This window comes from Dipteris shenzhenensis, chromosome 29 (assembly GCF_047967505.1).
Source record: "Dipteris shenzhenensis isolate YYH24624 ecotype China chromosome 29, Dip_SZ_1.0, whole genome shotgun sequence".
Taxonomy (NCBI): Eukaryota; Viridiplantae; Streptophyta; class Polypodiopsida; order Gleicheniales; family Dipteridaceae; genus Dipteris; species Dipteris shenzhenensis.
The window spans coordinates 40,413,903-40,435,623 of NC_141624.1; the positions used below are offsets into that span (position 1 = coordinate 40,413,903).

Below are 21,721 nucleotides of genomic sequence, written 5' to 3' on the forward strand. Positions count from 1 at the left end.
TAGGGATATAGATGGAAGTTATTATAGAGTGCATATTAACCTCTTCAAGTATTGGCAAGTTTCCAAGGAATGACCTCACATGGATTTTGCAACCACACAAGCTTTTTAGGGGTATACATGAAAGTGATTATACAATGCATATTCACCTCTTCAATTGGCAAATTTCCAAGGAGTGGACGCCACCTTGTAGTCACATTAAGAAGGATCCAAGGTGAGAGGCAATAGCAACTCAAGGAGTAGGGTGTTTACCCACCTGAGTGGCTACCCTCGTTCCAAAATTAACGAATGATTCCTTACTAGATGGCACCTCAAGTCCCAGGTGGATGTGCTCCTCCCCAATGTATTGGGTGGGTGCGTGAGTGTGAAAAAAAAAAGAATACAAGTTGCCTCCAATCAAAGTTATCAACTATTATACCAATAATCTGACGGAGTATACTCCAAGTAGACTATCAACAAAAACAAGGTGCAATTATCTCTAAATGAACAACTCAATTTATTCAAAGATGACACTCTTTGGTGGCACATCCCCATTACACACAAAAAGCGGTTTGAAGTCTTAAACATATACAATCCTAAATCCATTTTAATGTATGTACTTGGTGAAATAAAAATTCTAAAAAGTGCCATTGGAATCCTTTTGCATTAACATAATTCCATTGCAACAACTAATCTAAAGTAAATGTCTAATGATACACTCAAAAGTCACTATATTGAAGCCGTTTTTACAATCAAGGTTGAGTACTGGTGGAGAGCTATTCTCCTTCCTGACTTCAAGGGGTAAGGGTTGAGGAGGAGGCACAAGGGAGGAGGAGGGAGGAGGGAGGAGGAGGAGGAAGGAGGGGGAGGAGGAGGAGGAGGAGGAGCAGGGAGGAGGAGGAGGAAGGGGGAGTAGGAGGAGGAGGAGGGAGGAGGAGGAGGAGGGAGGAGGAGGAGGAGGAGGGAGGAGGGAGGAGGAGGAGGAGAAGGGAGGAGGATGCGCTCTTGATTTTATGCACTCCATTATATGGGATTCAAGAAAAAGTACCAATGGTGCATTGTACAAACTTTCATCAATGACTTATGTGATATAGATGAACATAGGAGCATGAATTCTCAAACAAGATCCATCGTGCATGTTGTTAAGTAGAGATCAAGGAAGCCACTAACCTCAATGAAGAGGCTAGGACACATGTCATCTGTAGTAATAAAGTAGGAAAAAGGTGGTCTTAAGGGGTATTAACCCTAGAGATAAGGCTCGTCATCATCATTCCCAAACATCCTAGAAAGCCAGAGAGGTAGAAAGAATGAGAAAGAGGGAGTACAAAAGTGATAAAGGGAACAAGAGAAAGCGAGCAAGGGAGGGATGAGGTTGGGAGGCAAAAGGGGAGAGGCAAAGAGAAGGCTTAGTGTGTTGAAATTGCAATGAGAAAATGATCAATGGTCAAAACTTAACTTTACAAAGGGCTTTTTTGTTAAATAAAAACAACAAACTAAGGGACATCTTCTCTTAGCTATCCCTGCTTGCCATAAGCCTACTCGATTTTCCCTAGCATCCTAGAGTCTTGCTCCCATACCTGTAGCTTTCCCAAAGAGAACAACTCTTTATACCTGACCTGTAGGTGATCTTGGGGTTAATCAACTGCATTGAGCTATTCGTTGGCCTCTTCATTTCCTTAAGAAAACTTGAGATATTAGTTGTTACCAAAGATTAATACAAATAGTCATCCAGAGGTACACAGGCTTTTAGGAGTATAGATGAAGGTGATTATGGAGTACATCTTGGTCTTTTCCTTATTGGCAGATTTCCTAGGAGTGACCTGGAATGGATTTTATATGGGTGCAAAGGTAAATGATATCACCATCTTGTATAGTAGTTGCATTTAAGAGGACACAAGGTGGGCAGCAGCTCAGGCAGTAGGGTGTTTACCCACCTGACCAGCTGCCCTCGTTCGAATTCTAAGGGATAACTCCTTGCTGCCTGCCCAAGCGGATATACCCCTCCTTGTGGACCATGGATGTATGGGGTGGTGGGTGAGTGTCCCCCGCCCAAAACAAAAAAGGACTCTCAAAAGAAAAAAAGATGATTAGTTCAAGACACCGACAAAAATCAAATGAACAAGATGACAAATACTAGCATATTAAAACATCAAATCATCATAATGAGCAGAATGAGCAGTTGTACACTCAATTTTTGCCTCTGCGTTAGCACGGGCTCATTACAAATAATTCAGATCAATCAAGATAAGGAGTGAAGTGTACACAACTGAACAAAAAGCTTCCGTATAAACCACATAGACCCAACCCATGGGAAAAATGAACACAAAGGTTATCTGCAACCCGTTAAGTGAATAAAAATAGTCCAGTATAAAATATGCTCTAAACTACTGAATTCATTCTCGACAGTAGGATGCTGTAAAATCACAAAGCCAACATCATGCTCACACTTCATCTTTTGGGAAATGTGGAATTATAACATTCAACTCTTGCTCTAAACTACCACCACAACAGAAAAGTATCTAACTCCACTTCCACAAAAACTGTAAAACTTAAAAGCCTCTTGCAAAGATGGTGAGGGCAAATAGCAGAAAATTTTAGAGTTTTTGCAATACCCACCTTACTATGGACAATAGCCTTTACACTAACTATCACAGAGAATGTATCTCTAGCAAGGATGACGAGGGCTAGCAGTAGAACATTATATGCAGTTTACAAATATTCACCTTATATGTGAGATGGCTTTTACACAATTGTAACAAATGCAAGCGTGCACCATGCGTGCACACCTTCCACATGTAAAATACAAAGATGCAACCAGAATTCGACGAGGTGCCTCAGAAGAAAACTTCGCATAAGCTCACAAATATACCTTCCAAGAAAGAGCCGCCCTATCAACTTATTAGCTTCTATGTTGGCATAAAGAAACCAACTTAATGAATTTCTAGACCAAGGTGAACTATATATCTAAGATCTGCTTCAAGGGAACCCTATCTAAACCCTCCATATTGTTGCTGTTGATTTGGATAACCTCCTATACCCATTCCTGTCATCTGATTCAAACCCATTCCCATGCCAGGAGTCGATCCCATCCCCATTGTGGGTCTCATGGCCATTCCAGAATTTACCCCCATAGGCATGACTGGTGCGATCCCCATGCCTGGTCCCATTCCCATTCCTGAACCTATGCCCATGCCCATCGGAGTAACACCCATGTTAGGACCCATCCCCATGTTGCCACCCATCATTACTGGGACAGGAGGGGGAAGTATTGCACTCGCCCCTGCCAAACCAAGTCCAGAACCAGAGCCCATAGCTTTCCCCATATTGATAGCACTTGAAGACTTTGTTGCTGCTCTTTCGTCCTTAATCCTCTCAGTTCGTAAGAGATCAAAATCAATACCTAGATCAGCTAGAGGATTGGTCTTTGCTGCACAAATCAAGTAAACAAACAAGTCAGTGTTTTTATATACCACACTACATAGTACAAACAGTAGAGAAGTCCACTAGGGAAAAGAGATATCAGCAGTATGAAATACTCACGTCCTGCTATATTCAAGTCAATCAAACCCTTGCTTAGAGTATCAGCCCAAACTGTCGATTTTGTCTCAAATTTGGTCTTTTGTTGAGTCTTCACAGAGGGAGCAAGGCTATCCTTTTGTCCCATACTAGCCACAGGGATTGGCTGCTGTTGAGCAAGTGGCACAGATGATGTTTGGTTTTGATGAACTTGAGAAGCCCCAGGGACAGAATGTTGTAAAGGAGTTGATACTGATAATGGCACTGCAGTCATTCCATTTGGAGCAGCAAACACAGTAAAAGAATCCCCCCCAAAAGGATCATTCCCCCCAAAAGACATGGGCACAGATTGATTTGTTGTAACCGATCCAAAAGCATTGAAACCATTACTGTTAGTGCTATTCAATGTACCAACTGCTGCAAAATTCTCGGCTACAGAAGCTGATACAAAACTAGGTTGTGGATTCATGGCAGCCGTGGTGGCTGCATTTGGCAATGTTGAGGTAGGAGCTTCCACTTTGAAGGGAGAATCTCCAAACATATCGCCATTGAGCTGCTGTCACAATGGAAAACGCCAAAACCAATCAGTAAATCAGTGTTTAAATGATGGAAGCACACTAGCGAAAGCTTACTGTTATTGTCTAAAGACGATAATATGAGCTCTGGACTACACCTGCACAAGGGTATTTGCAGGAGGAGCCGGTGTAAACCCAGATGTGAAACTTGAATCTCCAAAAAAATCACTTGCATTGCTTGCGTTAGTCGAAAGAATTGGTGGAGGTGGTAATGCCTTCATAGACCCGACAGGTTCTGTTTGACCAAATAAATCATCACTTTGAGGAGTAACTACTGAAGGGGGCACTGCAGCAGCACAGTTCAAAGATCAGATTGAAGTTTCAAACTATGGAAGGCCTGAGAGAGAGAGAGAGAGAGAGCAATCAATGTGTTATCCCAAAATCAGAGAAGAGTATAATCTTTATGCTCAAAAAACGCTGGTAGACAAAGATTAAACAAATACCATAGTAAAAGAAATAAGAAATGAGAAGAATACTAAGAGGGCAAACAAATGCAGCTCGAATTACTATTTAAAAATGCAGCTCAAGTTACTATTAAAACTGGTATGAGGCAGAAGAAAATATCAGAGCTTCTCAAGACACATAACCACTACAACATATACCTAGATGAATCCAGGAACGTTCCCAAACTCATCCTCTAAAAACACAACATAGTGCAGTTTCAATCTCACGATAGTCACTCAAAGATTGAAAACCATAAACTCCATCACGCATAGCAGGGACTAGCTACTATGACATCCCCACTGACGTCATTAGCACCCAACAGTGGTGTAGACCATAGTCTAAAATTATGCTCTCATACATACAAATCCACACACCCACACATACTTGAGCATCCATCTATACAAAGTCTTTGTACTGAGTCTCTGTCGGCACTCCGGAGGTGAAGGGCAGACTCAGCCATGACAAAGGCTAGCACTTAAGGAGAAGGGTAATCAAAAGGTAGTCCAAAATCTCTTCATTCAAGCTACAACTGCTTGTGAAGTCTAAACGATTTCATTTTAGTCTCTCCCAAACACACTTCTAAATCTAGCTGATAGGGCAACGCACCATTTAAGATAGAATGAATTATCGCAATACCAAGATAGAATGAATTATCGCAATACCAGCAGGCCGCAACTTGGACAAAAACTTCACAAGGTGAAATTTGCATGTCCGCTAATACGGAAGAAGCATATACCTAGATGAATCCAGGAACATTCCCAAACTCATCCTCTAAAAACACAACATAGTGCAGTTTCAATCTCACGATAGTCACTCATAAGATTGAAAACCATAAACTCCATCACGCATAGCAAGGACTAGCTACTATGACATCCCCACTGACATCATCAGTGCCCAACAGTGGGTGTAGACCATAGTATAAAAATATGCTCACACATACAAATCCACACACCCACTACATCACTTTAATATGAGACCAAATTCGCTAGTGCAAGCCACCAAGATTTGGCAATCCATTGTCACTTAGCTCAAACATAGTCAGAAATGAATCTCAGTCATATCTTCAAGAGCTCAAACTTACCTAGACAATTAGTAGCTTATACAATTAATCTGCCCGTAATAGTATTAATGAGGAAAAGAACATCGACCAACCATATGCAATACACTGAACTTGCATTCCTTAATCATGATGTCAAATTGGACTTGATATAAAGTATCACTGCTTTCCTTTCTCCAACAACCACCTTTGCCTCCCTCAACCGGTCCTCCTTTCCCCTTGTAACATCCAGCTAAATCATAAAATGACTTTTCTTCCATTTTCATCATGGCCTTATTAAGATGCTACATATCTATGGCACAAACTCTTAGGTTTCCTTGTTTCAGGACGCTACACCACCATGGTCGCTGCTTTTAATTCAGAAGCTCTCAACATTCATCGTTATTGGCAAGTTATATAAGAGCCCTACACAACCATGGTCGCTGCTTTTAATTCAGAAGCTCTCAACATTCATTGCTGTTGGCAAGTTACAATAGAGGCTATGCTCGATACTCAATAAGGAATTAGAACAGTTCAGAGAGCTGGGGGTCGTACAGATCATACAGAGACCATCACAATTTCATACACACTAAGTTGCAAGGGCATGCTCAGTCAATTTCTTTGAATTGTTATTATTCAATGGCTTTGAGGGGTGACCCTGGGCATTGATCCAGGGCACATGGAAAGTCTGAGTAGAAGTTTGAAAGAAGTATTTAGTGAACATTCTCCAAGACATAATTAACTTTAGTGAAACATTAGTCCTTAAGACAGACACACCACAACCACAGCATGGGGATCACTAGGCTAAAATTTGGGTAAATCCGACATCTCTAGCTCCTGCTTATGACCAGTTTAAAGGATTCTTAACCTTAGGATCAATTAAAGATCATATACCTTCATTAGACTAAATACATCCAATCTTACAAATTAATTTTTTTGTGACTATCTAATTAATCAATCTTACACGTTGAATTACCCTAAGGATCAATTAACTAATTCGACGCAAGGCCATGCAACTAAATTTTAAAGGTACGATTCATTTTAAAGTCAAACTCGACCAAAGGTTAAATTCAGTTGTGCTAGCTTTTCTTCTTTTCTCTTTTTGCTATTTCTTTTTCAAGAGATTGAATGACAATTCTTCTCATCATCCACCCATGACTTGAGTGCTCATGCTGTCTAAGCTACCTCCCTGACCTGAACTTCATTATTTCTCATAGCTCTCTCCAGACCTCAGATTTCCCAGCCCTCAGATTCTGCTTTTGCCTTGTAGCCTCCTTTACACTCCCAGCACATATATTTGATCGTTCTCTAAACCCTGTGAAATATGTGTTTATGCTTGTTGTGTGCTAGTTTCCTTTCATATTGTGGATACAATTTTCTTGAAATTTTGAAGTATAATCATTGTGATAACATGGAACCTCCAGCGCTACATCGCTTATATATACCTTTGTAAGACTAGAATATATACAATCATACAAATTTAGTTTTTTGTTGTTCTATCAAGCCCAAGTTGCTACTGCTCAAGTTTCTATCACCAAGCAATAGCTGCATCAAACAAACCATTGTGAAAAAGAAGCAGCAGCAGCAGCAGATCAAAGCACCGCCATAGCCACTGCAGCTTGTCCTCCTCCTGCGCCATAGCAGAGAGAGAGATGGCAGCAAGGAATGTGGGGAGAGAGCAAGTGGGAGAGAGAGGGAGCAACAACGCTGTGCAGGAACAATGCTGAGAAGGTTTTTAGGGAGAGACGATGGCGGTGGTGAAGGTTCGAGAATTAGCTCGAAAGTCAATGGCAGTGGAGAAGGCTTTTTTACCCCACTCACACTCCGACTCATCAAGTAATAGGAGAATTTTATTTTTGGGAGCGTTAGGGGCCCCTATGGAGAGTTTTTAGCTGTTGGGTCTTTTGCACCAGCGTAAGATATTTCGATATGGTTGAACAGCTGATCACCACTTCAACGAAAATTCAAAGAATTCGCATGTCCGCTAAGGTGATAGAAAAGTATACCTTTGTAAGACTAGAATATATCCAATCGTACGGATTCAGATTTTTGTTGTTCTATTGAGAGTTTTTAGCTGTTGGGGATTCTGCACCCGTGTTAGATATTTTAATATAGTTGAACAGCTGATCACCACTTGGACGAAAATGCAAAGAATTTGCATGTCTACTAAGGTCATAGAAAAATATACCTTTGTAAGACTAGAATATATCCAATCGTACAAATTCAGATTTTTGTTGTTCTATTGAGAATTTTTAGCTATTGGGGCTTCTACACCTGCGTAAGATATTTCAATATAGTTGAACAGCTGATCACCTCTTGGACGAAAATTCAAAGAATTTGCATTTCCGCTAAAGTGATAGAAAAATATACCTTTGTAGGACTAGAATATATCCATTCATACATATTCACATTTTTGTTGTATCAAAGCATGTCTATGCTCGCATAATCCATGATTTAGCTACTAAACCACACATCATCCTCCTGTTATCCCTATCCTCATCTCAAATCTGTATTCCTCAAAACTCATTGAGCCCGTTGAAATCTTGTGCGTCTCCGGTGGACTATGGCCCTATGGTAGATGGTGTGGCCACCTTATTACACATTCTCCAATTACATATGCGCACAAATGTAGGTGGACCAAGGAATTCCAAATCAGACAGCTCCAAAGAGAATTACTGCCACAAAACATAATGGTGATACTGCATATGGTCAGGATATGAAGTTCCGTTTCTGATTTGAGGCTCTTTTGGCATTGCTAACTTTCATCTACGTTTAAATAATAATGCGGAGGATCAAGAGAAATATACTTTAATTGGCTATTCACACATGAATCTCGAGTAAAAACTTTATTTGCATAGCTGCTGAGACTTTTGGCAACAGCTTTGGACATATTATAAGTACTTAAATGTTTGCTGCTCCAATATAGAAAAATGGAGCCATTGAAATGGCACAAATTACTGAAATAAATTTAGATTGACTATTCAATGGGAGAATCAACTTCTAGTAAAAGCAAAGGATTTCTAGACCATTCGTCAAGTCTAAGAGAACCTTTCGACAGCCATTAAAGAGTTGGCAAGTTACGAATGTCAATAGTTCCACCTTGAGAAACCTTCCAAACCAGAGTCCTATAGAGAACAGCCATTAAAGAATTGGCAGTAAAGAATGTCAATAGTTCCACCCTGAGAAACCCTCCAAACAGGAGTCCTATACTCTTGGGTCTCCTGGAAAAGTCTAATGTTGAAGAGAGCAACCATGAGGGTGAGAGTTCTTTTGTAAGGAAGATAAACCTGCTGCAAATGTAGTTGAAGCATCTCACTTGTTTAGTCCCCGTGAATTGATTAAAGTCTATGAGTTTGTGAACAGTCAAAACGTTGTGATTCCCTTGGATGATGGTTAGTGGTTACGATCTTATTAGTGACTAAGTTGTTGAACACATCCATGTAAAACCTCAACCATTGGATGACATGACGCTTTCAAAAGCTTTCCAAGGTCATGAGGAGGAGCATACATGCATGGTCAAAGGTTTAGGATTCAAGTTCCACAAATACCAAGATAAGACACATTTCTTAGAGGCTCCACTTCTTGAAGTCCACATAACTATAGGGAAACCATAGCGATATGATTTTCTACCTCATAATCCTCTTACGCATCCTGTGCATTCATCCGCAAAGGAACCAAGGTTCTTAAAAAGGTGGAAAGGGCAGGGCGGCTCATATCTTTCCTATTCAATCGATCTCTTCCACACAAGTAGCAAAGGCCATTGTGAAGGGTGTTAGTTGCCATTTGGTGTATGTCAAGAGCCACTTGGAATCCATTGAGGTGATTGACTAGGCTTGAAGGTCACTCCATTGAAGTGCAACAAAGGGAAGTAATCTCCCCATGAGTGCCATTGGCCTCTTCACTCCACCAGCTAGCATGCCAAGAGAGGCATTGGATGCTCATTGTAATCCACAACAGTGTGAGAAAGGCCAATCCTCTTCCTAGCCACTTCTTCTACATCATGATAACGTAGGATCACATGGCCAGGGATACATACTCTTATCTTCCCACAGGGATGAAGAGGAGCCCATGGATCCTCTTGAAGCTAGGAGAAATGAGACTATCATAAGTTGAGAATGTCTGAACCGTGACCCTTGGAGTACATGCACAAACAACCCACGGACATGTGTAGGTGTGCATGTTGACACATGAACGTGGTAGGTAAATCTACTGCAAAGACATACTCAAGTACATACACAAGATTGTCCACAAACGTGCACAAGATGAAGACTTAAAGCTGAACAGACAACGACGAAGTAAAAACAGATACAGAAAGGGAGAAAGCCTCTGAGATTCACTGTTTCTTTTAGGGAAGTTGGTGAATTCAACAATGATCCATCAGAGAATTGAGTTATAGAACTCCTACAATCAAAAACAGATTGCTTTTCAGGACAGCACATATAAATACATCAGCCTAGCAACTAGCCCAGCAATAACCAAACAGATCTTGGCAGAAACCGTTTTTAGGCTAATATAACCAAAAAGCATGACGGCTAATACCTGTGGAAGCACGAGGGTCAAAATCATCAAAATCGTTCGACTCATTGCTTGCTGCAGTTGTTTTATTGACAGAATTTGCATTTTCATTGTTAACAGTTTGACCAGCATTCGCCTTTGAAGCCCGAGCAACAGCAGCAGCCAAACCGCCTCCATCTCTGGCATGTGCACAAACCTAAATGACTTAATTGTGAAGCAGAGTCACTGATAACATGACAATTGGGCCTTGCAAAATAAGACCCGACTTAGCATTGGAGTTTGAAAATTATGCTGAAAGATCACCTTTGATCCTCTGCACGATATCCATAATCAGAGCTTCCTAATGCCTCCTCATAACTAGGAGGTGCGGGCATTCTTCCACCTGACAGTCTGCGATCAGCCCTCCTAACAACAGCAAAAATAGAATTATAAACAGGATACACATGTTTCAAACCCTGTAGAACTCAGACAAGGCAACACAAGATCACCAGCAATAGTAGATTGGACGAACAGTAGGTCTGCCTTTGTAAGCAATTCTTTCTTCGAAAATGACGTTCAAATAATAGAGCTATAGAGTCTCACCTGTCATCCTGCCCATAGTCATCACCTTTGCCGCCTCCACTTCTGTTGCACATGTTAAATTTAGGCTCACATTGACAACCACCACTGTGCCAAGAATTCAAAACATATATACAGCGCATTGCAGTTAATAGCCTCCTAGATTATCATCTATAGCATATGCCTTGAGCACCTGGAAGAATGGCGATCATCATCATCATATGCTCGGTCACGATCTTTATCAAAACTACTGTACTTCTCGGTTTGACGTTCATCCCCCCTCTTTGAGCTGTATCGATCGTCTTCCTGATCATAATCCTTGTTGTATTCATCTCTGTAACGATCACCTTCCCTACCGTATCGATCACCATCTCTGCCAGAACGGTCCCAATCCCTGCCAAAACGATCCTCATCCCGATATCGATCCCCATCTCTCTCTCTCCCATACCTATCATCATCTCGCCCTCCGTATTTGGAAGTACTGCTACCGTAGCGATCATCATCGTAACGGTCACCACCATAGCTTCCACCAGTACTGGAATATGAACTGGGTTTGTAGATACCTCCAGTGGAAGATAACCCTCTGTACCTGCATGAAATCAGCTAATCAATGCAGATTCCCTTTTTCCTTGTCTAGATAATCACAAAATTGCCCACCAAAACCCAAAAAAGCATCCTTTTTTAACATAAATCTCCTTTTCCGGCTTATTTCTTGATCTTAATGAAATAAAATGGAATGAAGGCTGCCTTCTCTGCTCCTTGTTTTTGGGGGATTTTTGGGATTAATGTAAAAAAGCCAAAAAAATCACTTATACATGCAATGCAGGCTGCATGACTAATACAAAACTGCCAACGAATCACTTACTTATCCCTGTTTGCCACAGCCTTCTGCCTCACTTCCCTTATTTTTTCCTTGTCATTCACAAGTGCCACAAGGGCCTGTGACTTCTTTCGCACATTGACTCCCTGATCTTTTCCACTGGACTCCACATACTGGAAGTCGACAAGAGTCTACAACACAGGGATTTAAATAGCTATTAGGCACACATGAGTCACTTTAAAAATCACAAATCAAGCTGAACAACCCGTTCATGACCCTTCTTGCATTTCAAAACTAGAAAAGAACGAACGCAAAAGCAAGGTTGCCTAAAATTATTGTTATTTATAGCACAGCTAATTTTCCATTTTTTGTTCTTTGGACACTCCAATAGATAAAGAGCCTTCACCTTGAGTCATAGATCTTCCTCCTCTTGGACAAGTACATCGAGAACCATAAAGATATTGAATAAAATATGCATCTACGCTAGTTATTGATGGATTGGGAAAACGTCTCAAAGAAAGATGCACAAACTAACAACAAGGGGACAACATTCCATCCTCTTAACACTGTTCTAAAATCCACCCGTTGTGAAACACTCAAAGGCTTGCTGTCAGCAAAGACACCAAACCAGACCCTGCCTTCAACTTTTAAAGTGCGCGCCCACCCCACCCCCCTGGGAAATAGAAAGCCTGAGTCCCATGGAGAACAGATGGTCTAGTTTGTGCAATAGGCAAGTACAGATTGAACTTTTTTTTGAACAAACACAAGCAAAATTGACTATACAAGGAGGGGCCATACTGAAATCTGATATGAATGTTCTCGAAGTTCATCTATCACCCTTTCGGAGCCATGGGCAACAAGAAACTCAAGGATTGTCAATGCCTGAAACATATAAAAAGAAAGACGCTCAGCTCTGTCCAGTTATTGTAGCCTATAAATATAGTACAAAAATATAGTACATCCATTATTCTCACACTGGAGCTTACCTTGTACACATGTCGCCAGTTCCTGCCTGTATCATTTATACGCTTCCACAGTACAGCCATTATCATTTGATACTCAGTGCTGTGAAGCCCACAGCCATTCATCACTACAAAGTTCAACTTTTCAACGTACATAGCAGGCCCCAAAGACTACCAAGGATGACTGAACTTACTAGTTCCGAGTTGCCTGTGCAATATCAGCCATGAGCGTTCCATGGGGACCCCAAGGCTCATTGCTTGTTGCATCCAAAACCTGTGAATCAGAGATCTTCTAATGTCATCGACCCCAAAAGGTCACAAATTCAACGTCTTTTTCAGAAAACATCACACAGATGCGAGGGAATATAACTACACAACATCAAGCTCCAGTCTTCACTTTGATGGCATTGCGAATATCCTGGGAAATCCTTGTAAAAGAGTTCTCAGCGATTCTCTATGTTTGCAGTAGTAACAAAGGTAACGCCTATCAACTTGGGCTTTATAAGTAGCAAAACAAGGGTGGAAACTGAGTGATGTTAGGTACCTTCTGCTCGATTTCAGGAACTTTCAATACTTTTTTATTCACCTCTCTCTTCCTGCAAAACGGCACATCAGATCACGAACAGATCAAGCCGTCAATCATCGAGGAATAATGCGGCTAGGATCTTCACTCTATGTGTGCATCAGACGGGAGCAAAATTTGTGAAGAAGAGAGAGAACTCACACTTCCCGGATTGTCTGATCGAGGACTTTCTTCAGATCCATTGATACAAGGAGGCAGGAAGGCTAGGCTACAAGTAACGCTTTTTCTGGCTCAATCAACGGGAACTGGCCTTCATGAAGCGCTTGCCGCCAACCGTGTCGTAACCAGATCTGAAATACAGGCAAGTCTTACGTATCGATGCATTGTTCTAGAATCAGTCAAAATGCAAAAAAAAAAAAGGGGTATTCAGGCAGAAGTTCCAAGATAGAGAAGGAGGGAGGCTATGTGGAGAAGAGGGAGCGGAGATTTCGAGGCAATGCAGCAGAAGACGATGGATCGAGGGAGGAGGGAGGAGAGGGAGGTATTGTAAGAAGCGAAAAAGGGGAAAAAGGAAAGAAGAGCAGGGAAATGGATGATGTACCTGAAGGAAAACCGCAGGGGAGAGGCTGTGAGGCTAATGAATGGCGAAGGGGAGGGAGAGAAGGCCAAGAAAGGAACAAGAGAAGAGAGCAGGGGCAGCAGAGAAGGGGGGAGTGGAGCAGGAGAGAGATCGATTTGAAGAATGGATCTGAGAAAGAAGAAGAAGGGTGCTAATCGGGCCGAGGCAATTCACACTAAAAGGAATTAAAGTGATTCAAGGAAAAAAGGGGTTTTCATCCGAAATTTGCATCTTCCTTTTTTTTTTCTCTATTCTTCTCTATTATAGTGCAACTACCTCAATCAAATAAAGGAAATTTTTTCAATATCTATCCCTAACACCTCTTAGATATTGATTTCTTTCACCTATGCTTGCTTCCTCCTCCTTTGACCTCGGGTGGTGTGGGTGCTTCTTTTTTTTTTTTTTAAGTTTGCTTCCTCTATAGTGAAACTTCTTGTCATACACATAGACTCATAACTCTTCCTTTTTATCTCTATACTTCTCTATAGTTGAACTACGTGAATGAAAGAGAGGAAAATTTTCAATATCTATCCTCTCTTTTAGGTACTTTTACTTCCTCTATAGTGGCACTTCTTTTAAAAATAGATGTTAATTTTTTTCCTGTGTTTTTAAGTAAGTTCCATGTAGAGATCAAAAGGAAAAGCTCTAAGTCTCTCTATGACTATTTCTTTCTTATAAGTCTCCCCACTCTTTTTTTTTTTAATTAAAAAAATTACCCCCCTTGATAGGTGTTAATTTCTTTTAAGTTCCACATAAAGATCAAAAGGAAGAGTTCTCTAAGTCTCTGCCTTATTTCTTATCAGTCTCCCCACCCTTTTTGAAAAAAATAAACAGAAATCAACCCCCCTTGATAGGTGCCTTAGACTTGCCTCCCCTCCTTTTTTCTCTTCTTTGGAGTAGAGAGAGTTTACTACCCCTCACTTAACACACCCCTTCAACCTTTTCTTCCCCTCCTCCGCTCGACTCCCACCCTTGTTACTCAAAACACTATAACCGCAAACGCCCCCCTCACCTAATACACACCTACAAGCTCTTATTCCCCTCCTCCCCTTGGCTCCCACCCTTGTTACTCAAAACACTGCAACTACACACACCCAATTCCAAAAGAGGGCCCTGATCGGGCCGAGGACGAGGGCAGCACAGCAAAAACTATGTAGAGAGAGAGAGAGAGTGCTAATCCGATCGAGGGTGAGGGCAGCAAAGTAAAAACTATGCAAAGGAAAAGAGGAACACATACAAATTTTAAAAATCACCAAAAATTTTAGATATATAAATTTTCCCGCACAGACAAGCCCCATTTTATCAACCCCCTCAGCCTTTTTGAAAGTAATTCAAAAAACAATCACCCCCTTGATAGGTGCCCTCCTATGTTTTCTTCTTTGAAGTTAGTGAGGTATCACCCCTCTCATCTAACACATCCCGTCAAACGGCTTGGGTTGGCAGTGTGCAAATTGTCATGCAAAACATTAAAAGCCACTGGTGGGCTATAGACAATATGATGGCCGCCACCAAGTGCAACAAGCCTACCTGCACAAGTACCGCGTGTCCCTCACGAGCCCACCATCCAACTACAACCGACCTCATCACCTGTAATGCATCGCCAAATCCTCCGATCCAATCAGCACTGTAAAATGAACGAATAGCATGCCACTCTCCCCCATCTGTCGATAGTTGAAAATCAGTGCCGACCATGCCAATCGATGGTTCCCGATTTCCTCCTGAGAATCGGTTCCCACCCCTACACCTTCAACCTCGACTTTCCCCTTTGTCTGTCTGCTCTCTCCTTTGTTACTCAAAAACATCACAAGCACACACCACCAAGGCTACTTGGTCTATTCCCTCCTCCATCCTCTCTTGAAACCATCATTTCATGCACATTATGTAGGCGTACTTAGTGGCACTTGATGCCATGGCAAGGACGGGTTTTTGCCAGATCATAACTAGGTGGTGGAACCTTTATACTCGCACTATGCTTAATGAGACTAATAATATGCAGAGAGTTGTAGAGAGTTGGGAAGAGAATTATATTTCCCCTCTATTGTTAGTTAAGCATGTTGCCATTCTTGCATGTGGCTTGAGTCCACTAACATGAAGGCCAACCATAAACGCTTTGGTTGCACATGACTTCCTATTACAGATGGACAAATATATGACTTACAACATGTGTGCACCAAAAAACAAACAATACATGACACAGAAACACACGTAGAAACACATGTCAAAACATAAGAATGAGTGATGCACCACTATATAATAGGCTTGCAAATGTGATAAAAGAAAGGCCTCACCCTTTTTCAATTAGGTTTGGTATCAGCATATATAGCAATGAAATAGGTTGACAACTCAATGAACAACATTGAATGAACTCACACTCCACAAAGGTGTCATTCAACTATTGAAGTAGTTGGATGGGGTAGTGCAACCTTATGAGTATAGCAGATGTTGCTTCCTTAGTGCTTACAATGTAGGGAACTTTTTGATGCAATGTGCATATAATACTTACTAAAACATTGCATGATAGGTGTTAAAGGTAAACAAAAAAATAGTATCCAACTCTTCTAGATTGGAAGTTATCCCTTTGCTAAATGTATTCATTTTTCTTGTGCAGGATCATTAAATCTTCAAGCTCCTTAAAATATGAGGGATGATACCCGTCACTGGGAACATAAAGGGATGCACATAAAAATCATTAGCAAGTTATTGTAATGATAAGATTAAGGGGAGATGGAATGGGCATCTCAACAAAGAGAGCAACCAAACACCTACCTAATAGGGAGATTGTAAAAAGTCATGGGTTACGTAACCGCACTTACCAATGTGGACCATGTCAAATAATAAAAAATCACTTGTGGTATGAAAAAGCCAACTTTTGTGTAAGAAAACAACATTTGTGTGGTATGTGTGTATATGGACACAATTTCCTCCATATCTTGTAGCACTTGTACCCTTACATGCGCGCACACACACACACATGTAACATATGAGAACTCTATGTGGGATATTTATATATGGATTTAAAGATATTTGTAGATAGCTTTAAAGATATTAGCTAGGTTTATTTTGTTACTCAAGTTATAATGTATATTTGAAATGTGAGTATCTAAATAAGACAAGGTTGCCTTCCTTCCCCTTTGATCTTCATAATGGAATCTTTTATGATTAATTTACAACCACATCCTTACCTACATGTCATGAAAGATGCTAATGAGCATGGCATTGCTTTCTCTAGTTGAATGCACTTCAAAGAGGAAAACAAGGCAAGGAGGGATCCATGTGTTATCATAAGTCTCAAGGACTAAGTTCGATGTCATCTTGTTACTAGGAGCACTTGATGGGGGCTTGGGATATGAAATAAAAAATACGGTCCATAAAAATAATGTACCTTTTCTAATTGACATTGATTTGGATCTGTGTAAAATATGTTGATGAATAGGGTTACGCTTAAGTAAAAGCTTATCTTCATCTAAACTAGTTTTCCATCTAGTGTCTCTCATGTATTAACACTTTTTTTTTTGTCTCAATCCATAAAACAAATGAAATAGCTTCATTTTGTCTTCATCTTCTGTTTAGAAGGTAGACAACATTTGTGGAGTGTTGGATTGTGGGAGACATTGGAGGTATAAGTATTATACACGAAAGATGTGACGTACAAACTAGCTCACCTACTAGCAACATAGGTAAATCTCCAGCCTTATGCATAAGCATATAGTTAAAAGTGTAGCCTGGAATAGTAATGAGTATGTGAATGGCTTCCCCACTATTGCCATGAACATGTTTTTACCTTATTCAAATAATACATAAATTTAAAGGAGGATCCTTGAAAGATGGATGTAACTCACAAAAAGGATCCAATCCTCCCACTAGTTCTATTTTGACTTATATATCTACTCTATATGATTCTTTGATCGACTCGCACTCATGACATGCCTTTTTTATAGGATAAAAAGAATTAAAACATTGTGGCTCTAGTCCTTCAAGTAAGTGATTTTTGGGGCTAATGTTGAATAAACCAATATTAGACATACAATTATTTGCTTGGTTTACAATTATCCCTAATAGGGAACCTAAAAACATACATGGAGATTATTAAAGGTTTAAATTTAGCATAGTTTTGAGTACACCTTCCTGAAATATTTTTTAAGCAATAATGGGAGAAAAGTGGCTCCTATATCAAATTGATTCACAACTTGGAATAGCTACAAATTACAACATCAATAACTTTTGAGAGTATATATATTCCTTGAAGTTGTAGACCATGTCGTCTCTCCACAAACTTGTATTTCTGCACACATGTCGAGTAGATCTTGATTCTAAAATTGCTAAAAGTTTGCAATATGTCATTATACACATAGAAGCTCTCCATGCCCTTTAAAGTAACACCCTCTCCATGCTCACTTGCACTGCTTTGTGTCATAAGTGTCGGTGAGTCTTAGGCATTAGTCATAGTCAAGATCAAATAACTACAACACAAAAAACCTTTTCTAATACGAATATGGTATTCACTTTGTTGCTACCACCGCAATATTGTTTGGTTGAAGTTATTAATCTAGTGATCCTATCCTATCACAATCCTTTACCATAATAATGGTTTTTAATATATGATTTTAAGGTCCTATTTGTTGGTAGATCTTATGTGTTTGTTAATAGATCTTGTGTTTTTGTTAACTCAGAAGTACACAACAAAATATCAACCTAAATAGACCATAGTTACCCACACAAAAGATCAATTGTTATATTGAAAATGGCACTGAGTTTGTTATAATAGTTATTTGATGTGTTATCAATTTGCTATAAAATTCAATCACTTGTTGATAGATTTGTTTTCTTTTTGTAGTTTGTCAATCATGTCTAAAACTGACATTCTTTAAAAATTGAGTTCCAAATAGCCAAAATACTCTTCGTGCTTATAACAAAACAAGATTCACACAAGATAGGAAATTATAAACACATGATTTTGTGGATCACCATCAAGGATAGGGACATTGTTGAGTAGCCTTGTATGTTTTCTCTAAAATTCAATAAGATTGTGAAAACTCGTATTGGTACGACAAAACATCAACATTTTACAATCATCAAAATATCAAATAGTTGTGTGTTCTAGGTCATTACTATCCATCTATGTACTTGAATTGTGTGTTCTAGGTTATTACTATCCCTCTATAAATTTTATTGTGGAAAACATTTTTAAAGCATTACATGCAAACATATATGATGCTTTTTAGTAATGTTTACTATTTTGAATTGCTTTCATCTCAAAATCTACCACTTTGATTGATCCTCTCTACATTTCTCTTTATTAATCTATGTTTTTATACAATTGCCAAAATATATGTGTCTCTAATGATATTTAAGATCCTCATATTCTCTATTCCAAGACCAAGCAAGTTATCCTTTGTCTTCGATTTGAATTTGTTTCCATGGAAATTCTATAAATCTCCAAATTTAGATGAGTTCCCTATAATCATGCCAAAAAATATAAACTATTGGCTATGGACACTATGATTGGCTTCACAAAAGCATGCACTCAAGTTGCCCATAATCAGGGTTCTATGAAGGAAGTATACTTTAGATAGCCTCCTCTGTGGTAGATTATTGTGCCTCTTTGATTCCATCAATCTTAGGGCTTATTGGGGCTTGGTCTATTTGAGTGGGACTTCTAGTTGACTCATTTTTAACTTCATTTTGTGCATCAACTTGGCCTTTTCTTGTCCTTCACTTTGTTGTTGGTGGAGATCTGTGCTTTGGGGGCTCAACATTTCCCCCAAATTTACAAAAATTGTGTCCCCATGGCATTAATGGTTCAATCACGGACTTTGGCAATGACATCATTAGAGGAATTCCTAGGAGCAACAAGCTCTTGAAGTTCACCAAGCTACCTTGGGAGCAGGTTTGGAATGAAGCTTTAGCAAAGGAGATACTCGACTCTTATAACGATGAAGATCACAGTGTGGTCATCTAGGATGTACATGTTTGTTTGACCTCTGGTTTGTTGAAAGAGGTGTCTCACATGAAGACTTCAGTAGTTCCAGGTCTGTTGGTAGCCAACAAACACTACGATGCTTACTTCAATGACTACAGCTAATCATCTTCGCAAGGGTTCTTAATCAACAAAACATTTGACGAAGGTCTCTGAATATTTTGTAGGTTCCTCTTAGAGTTTGTCAGATTAAAGAAGAGCATTGGGTACATGCCACAACAGTATGTGGCTCAGATGGTCACATTGGTGGAGGAAAGAGTTGGATAGAGTGGTTCTCCATTTTTTAGAAGACTTTTGAGTCATAGCTCATAGCTATCAGCAAAGACCAGACCCATTGCAAGCTCGGGCCCATTTGTGTATGATGCTACCTTCATCTCTATTAGGTTTTGTCCATCCACCTTGGAATGAGGGGCATAGAATAATTTTCTAGCAACTCAAACACTTCATTCACCTCCAACTCTATGACCTTATACATATTGTAATATCGGTTTTTACACAAAGTCTAGAAAGTGATCATTGCCCTACCCATCATGGGCTTCATCATGGGATCCAAAAGGAGCATGCGTGCTATCAGCTTTATCTTCTTTGCCATTTTCATGTTATGCTTAATGGCTCTCATCTATCTTTGGTCGGTGTTTAGGGGTGTTTTTAGAGAGATAGAGGTCACTATTGGCGTGAACACAGTTTTACATTATTCAAATAATACATAGATTGAAAGGAGGATAATCTATGTATTATTCAAATAATACATAGATTGAAAGGAGGATCCTTGAAAGATGGATGTAACTCACAAAAAGAATATGATCCTCCCACTTGTTGTATTTGACTTATATGTCTACTTTTTATGAATTCTTTTATAAACTTGCACTCACGACATGCCTCTTATATAGGATACAAAGAATCATCAATCATTCAAACATTATGGCTCTAGTCCTCCAAGAAGTAACATTTTTTGGGGCTAGTGTTAAATAAACCAATATCAGACATACAATTATTTGCTTGGTGTGCAATGATCCCTAATAGGGAACCTAAAAAACATACATTGAGTTTATTAAAGGTTTAAATTTAGCATAGTTTTGAGTACACATTCTTGAAATCTTTTGTGAGCAATAATGGGAGAAAGTGGCTCCTACATCGTATTGATTCACAACTTGGAATTGCTACAAATTACAACATCAATGAATTTGACAAGTATATATTCCTTGAAGTTTTAGACCATGTCATCTCTCAATAGACTTGAATTTATGGACATATGTTAAGTAGATTTTGATTCTAAAAATGCCACAAGTTAAACACATTTTAATTTGAAAAAGGGATCAAAATTTGCAATATGCCATTATACACATAGAAACTCGCCATGCCCTTTAAAGCGATACTTTCTCCATGCTCCCTTGCACCGCCTTGTACCATATGTATAGGTTCTTCACTTTGTTACTAGCACCACAATATTGTTTGGCTAAAGCTATTAATCTAGTAATCCTATCCTATCACAATCACATAAAGAGACATCATAAGAATAGTTTTTAATAGATGATTTATAAATTCCTATTTGGTAGACCTTGTGTTTCTTATAGATCTTGTGTTAACTTAGAAGTAGACACCAAAATCTCAACCTCTAGTAGACCATGGTTACCCACAAAAGATCAATTGTTATGTGGAAAATGGCATCGTGAGATTGTTATAATAGTTTCTTGACTTGTTATCAATTTTCTATAAATTTCAATTACTTGTTAACAGACTTGTTTTCTTTTTGAAGTTTGCAAATCATGTCCAAAAATGACATTCTTTAGGAAATGATCAACTAGAGTGTAACCTACTCATTTTTTACATCCATGACCTTTCTATCTTTACTTGTAATGCATACTTCAAATGAGGTTGATGAGCCTACATTTTTATTACAATTGAGTTTCATGTCTTATGAACCCCTTCTTTATCTTTCTACATGAATTTGTGGATCAACATCGAGCATAAAGCCATTGTCGAGTAGCCTTGCATGTTTTCCCTAAAATTTATTAAGCCTGTGACAACTAGTATCGGTACAGCAAGACATCAACATTTTACAACAATTAAAATATCAAATAGTTGTGTGTTCTAGGTCATTACTATCCATCTATGTACCTTATTTGTGTGTTCTAGGTCATTAGTATCCATCTATGTACCTAAAATGTGTGTTTTAGGTCATTACTATCCCTTTATAAAT

General features: G+C 39.4%; 1 protein-coding gene across 2 annotated transcripts; it reads right to left on the minus strand.

Moving 5' to 3' along the window:
- Positions 1 to 2,511: 2,511 nt before the first annotated feature.
- LOC147882836 (clathrin interactor EPSIN 1-like) lies at positions 2,512 to 13,730 on the minus strand. Of its 2 annotated transcripts, none has more exons than XM_087400292.1 (14): positions 13,527 to 13,730; positions 13,127 to 13,275; positions 12,947 to 12,998; positions 12,597 to 12,676; positions 12,427 to 12,505; positions 12,239 to 12,322; positions 11,486 to 11,631; positions 10,814 to 11,209; positions 10,645 to 10,686; positions 10,366 to 10,467; positions 10,087 to 10,241; positions 4,166 to 4,353; positions 3,517 to 4,045; positions 2,512 to 3,403 (listed from the first exon to the last, which is right to left on the minus strand). In XM_087400292.1, exons 2-14 carry the CDS (start codon positions 13,165 to 13,167, stop codon positions 2,964 to 2,966), a joined length of 2,334 nt encoding a protein of 777 aa, XP_087256418.1. In that variant the 5' UTR covers positions 13,168 to 13,275; positions 13,527 to 13,730; the 3' UTR covers positions 2,512 to 2,963. The 2 variants fall into 2 exon arrangements, with proteins under 2 accessions (XP_087256418.1, XP_087256417.1); XM_087400291.1 differs by having other exon boundaries at positions 3,517 to 4,048.
- Positions 13,731 to 21,721: the final 7,991 nt, after the last annotated feature.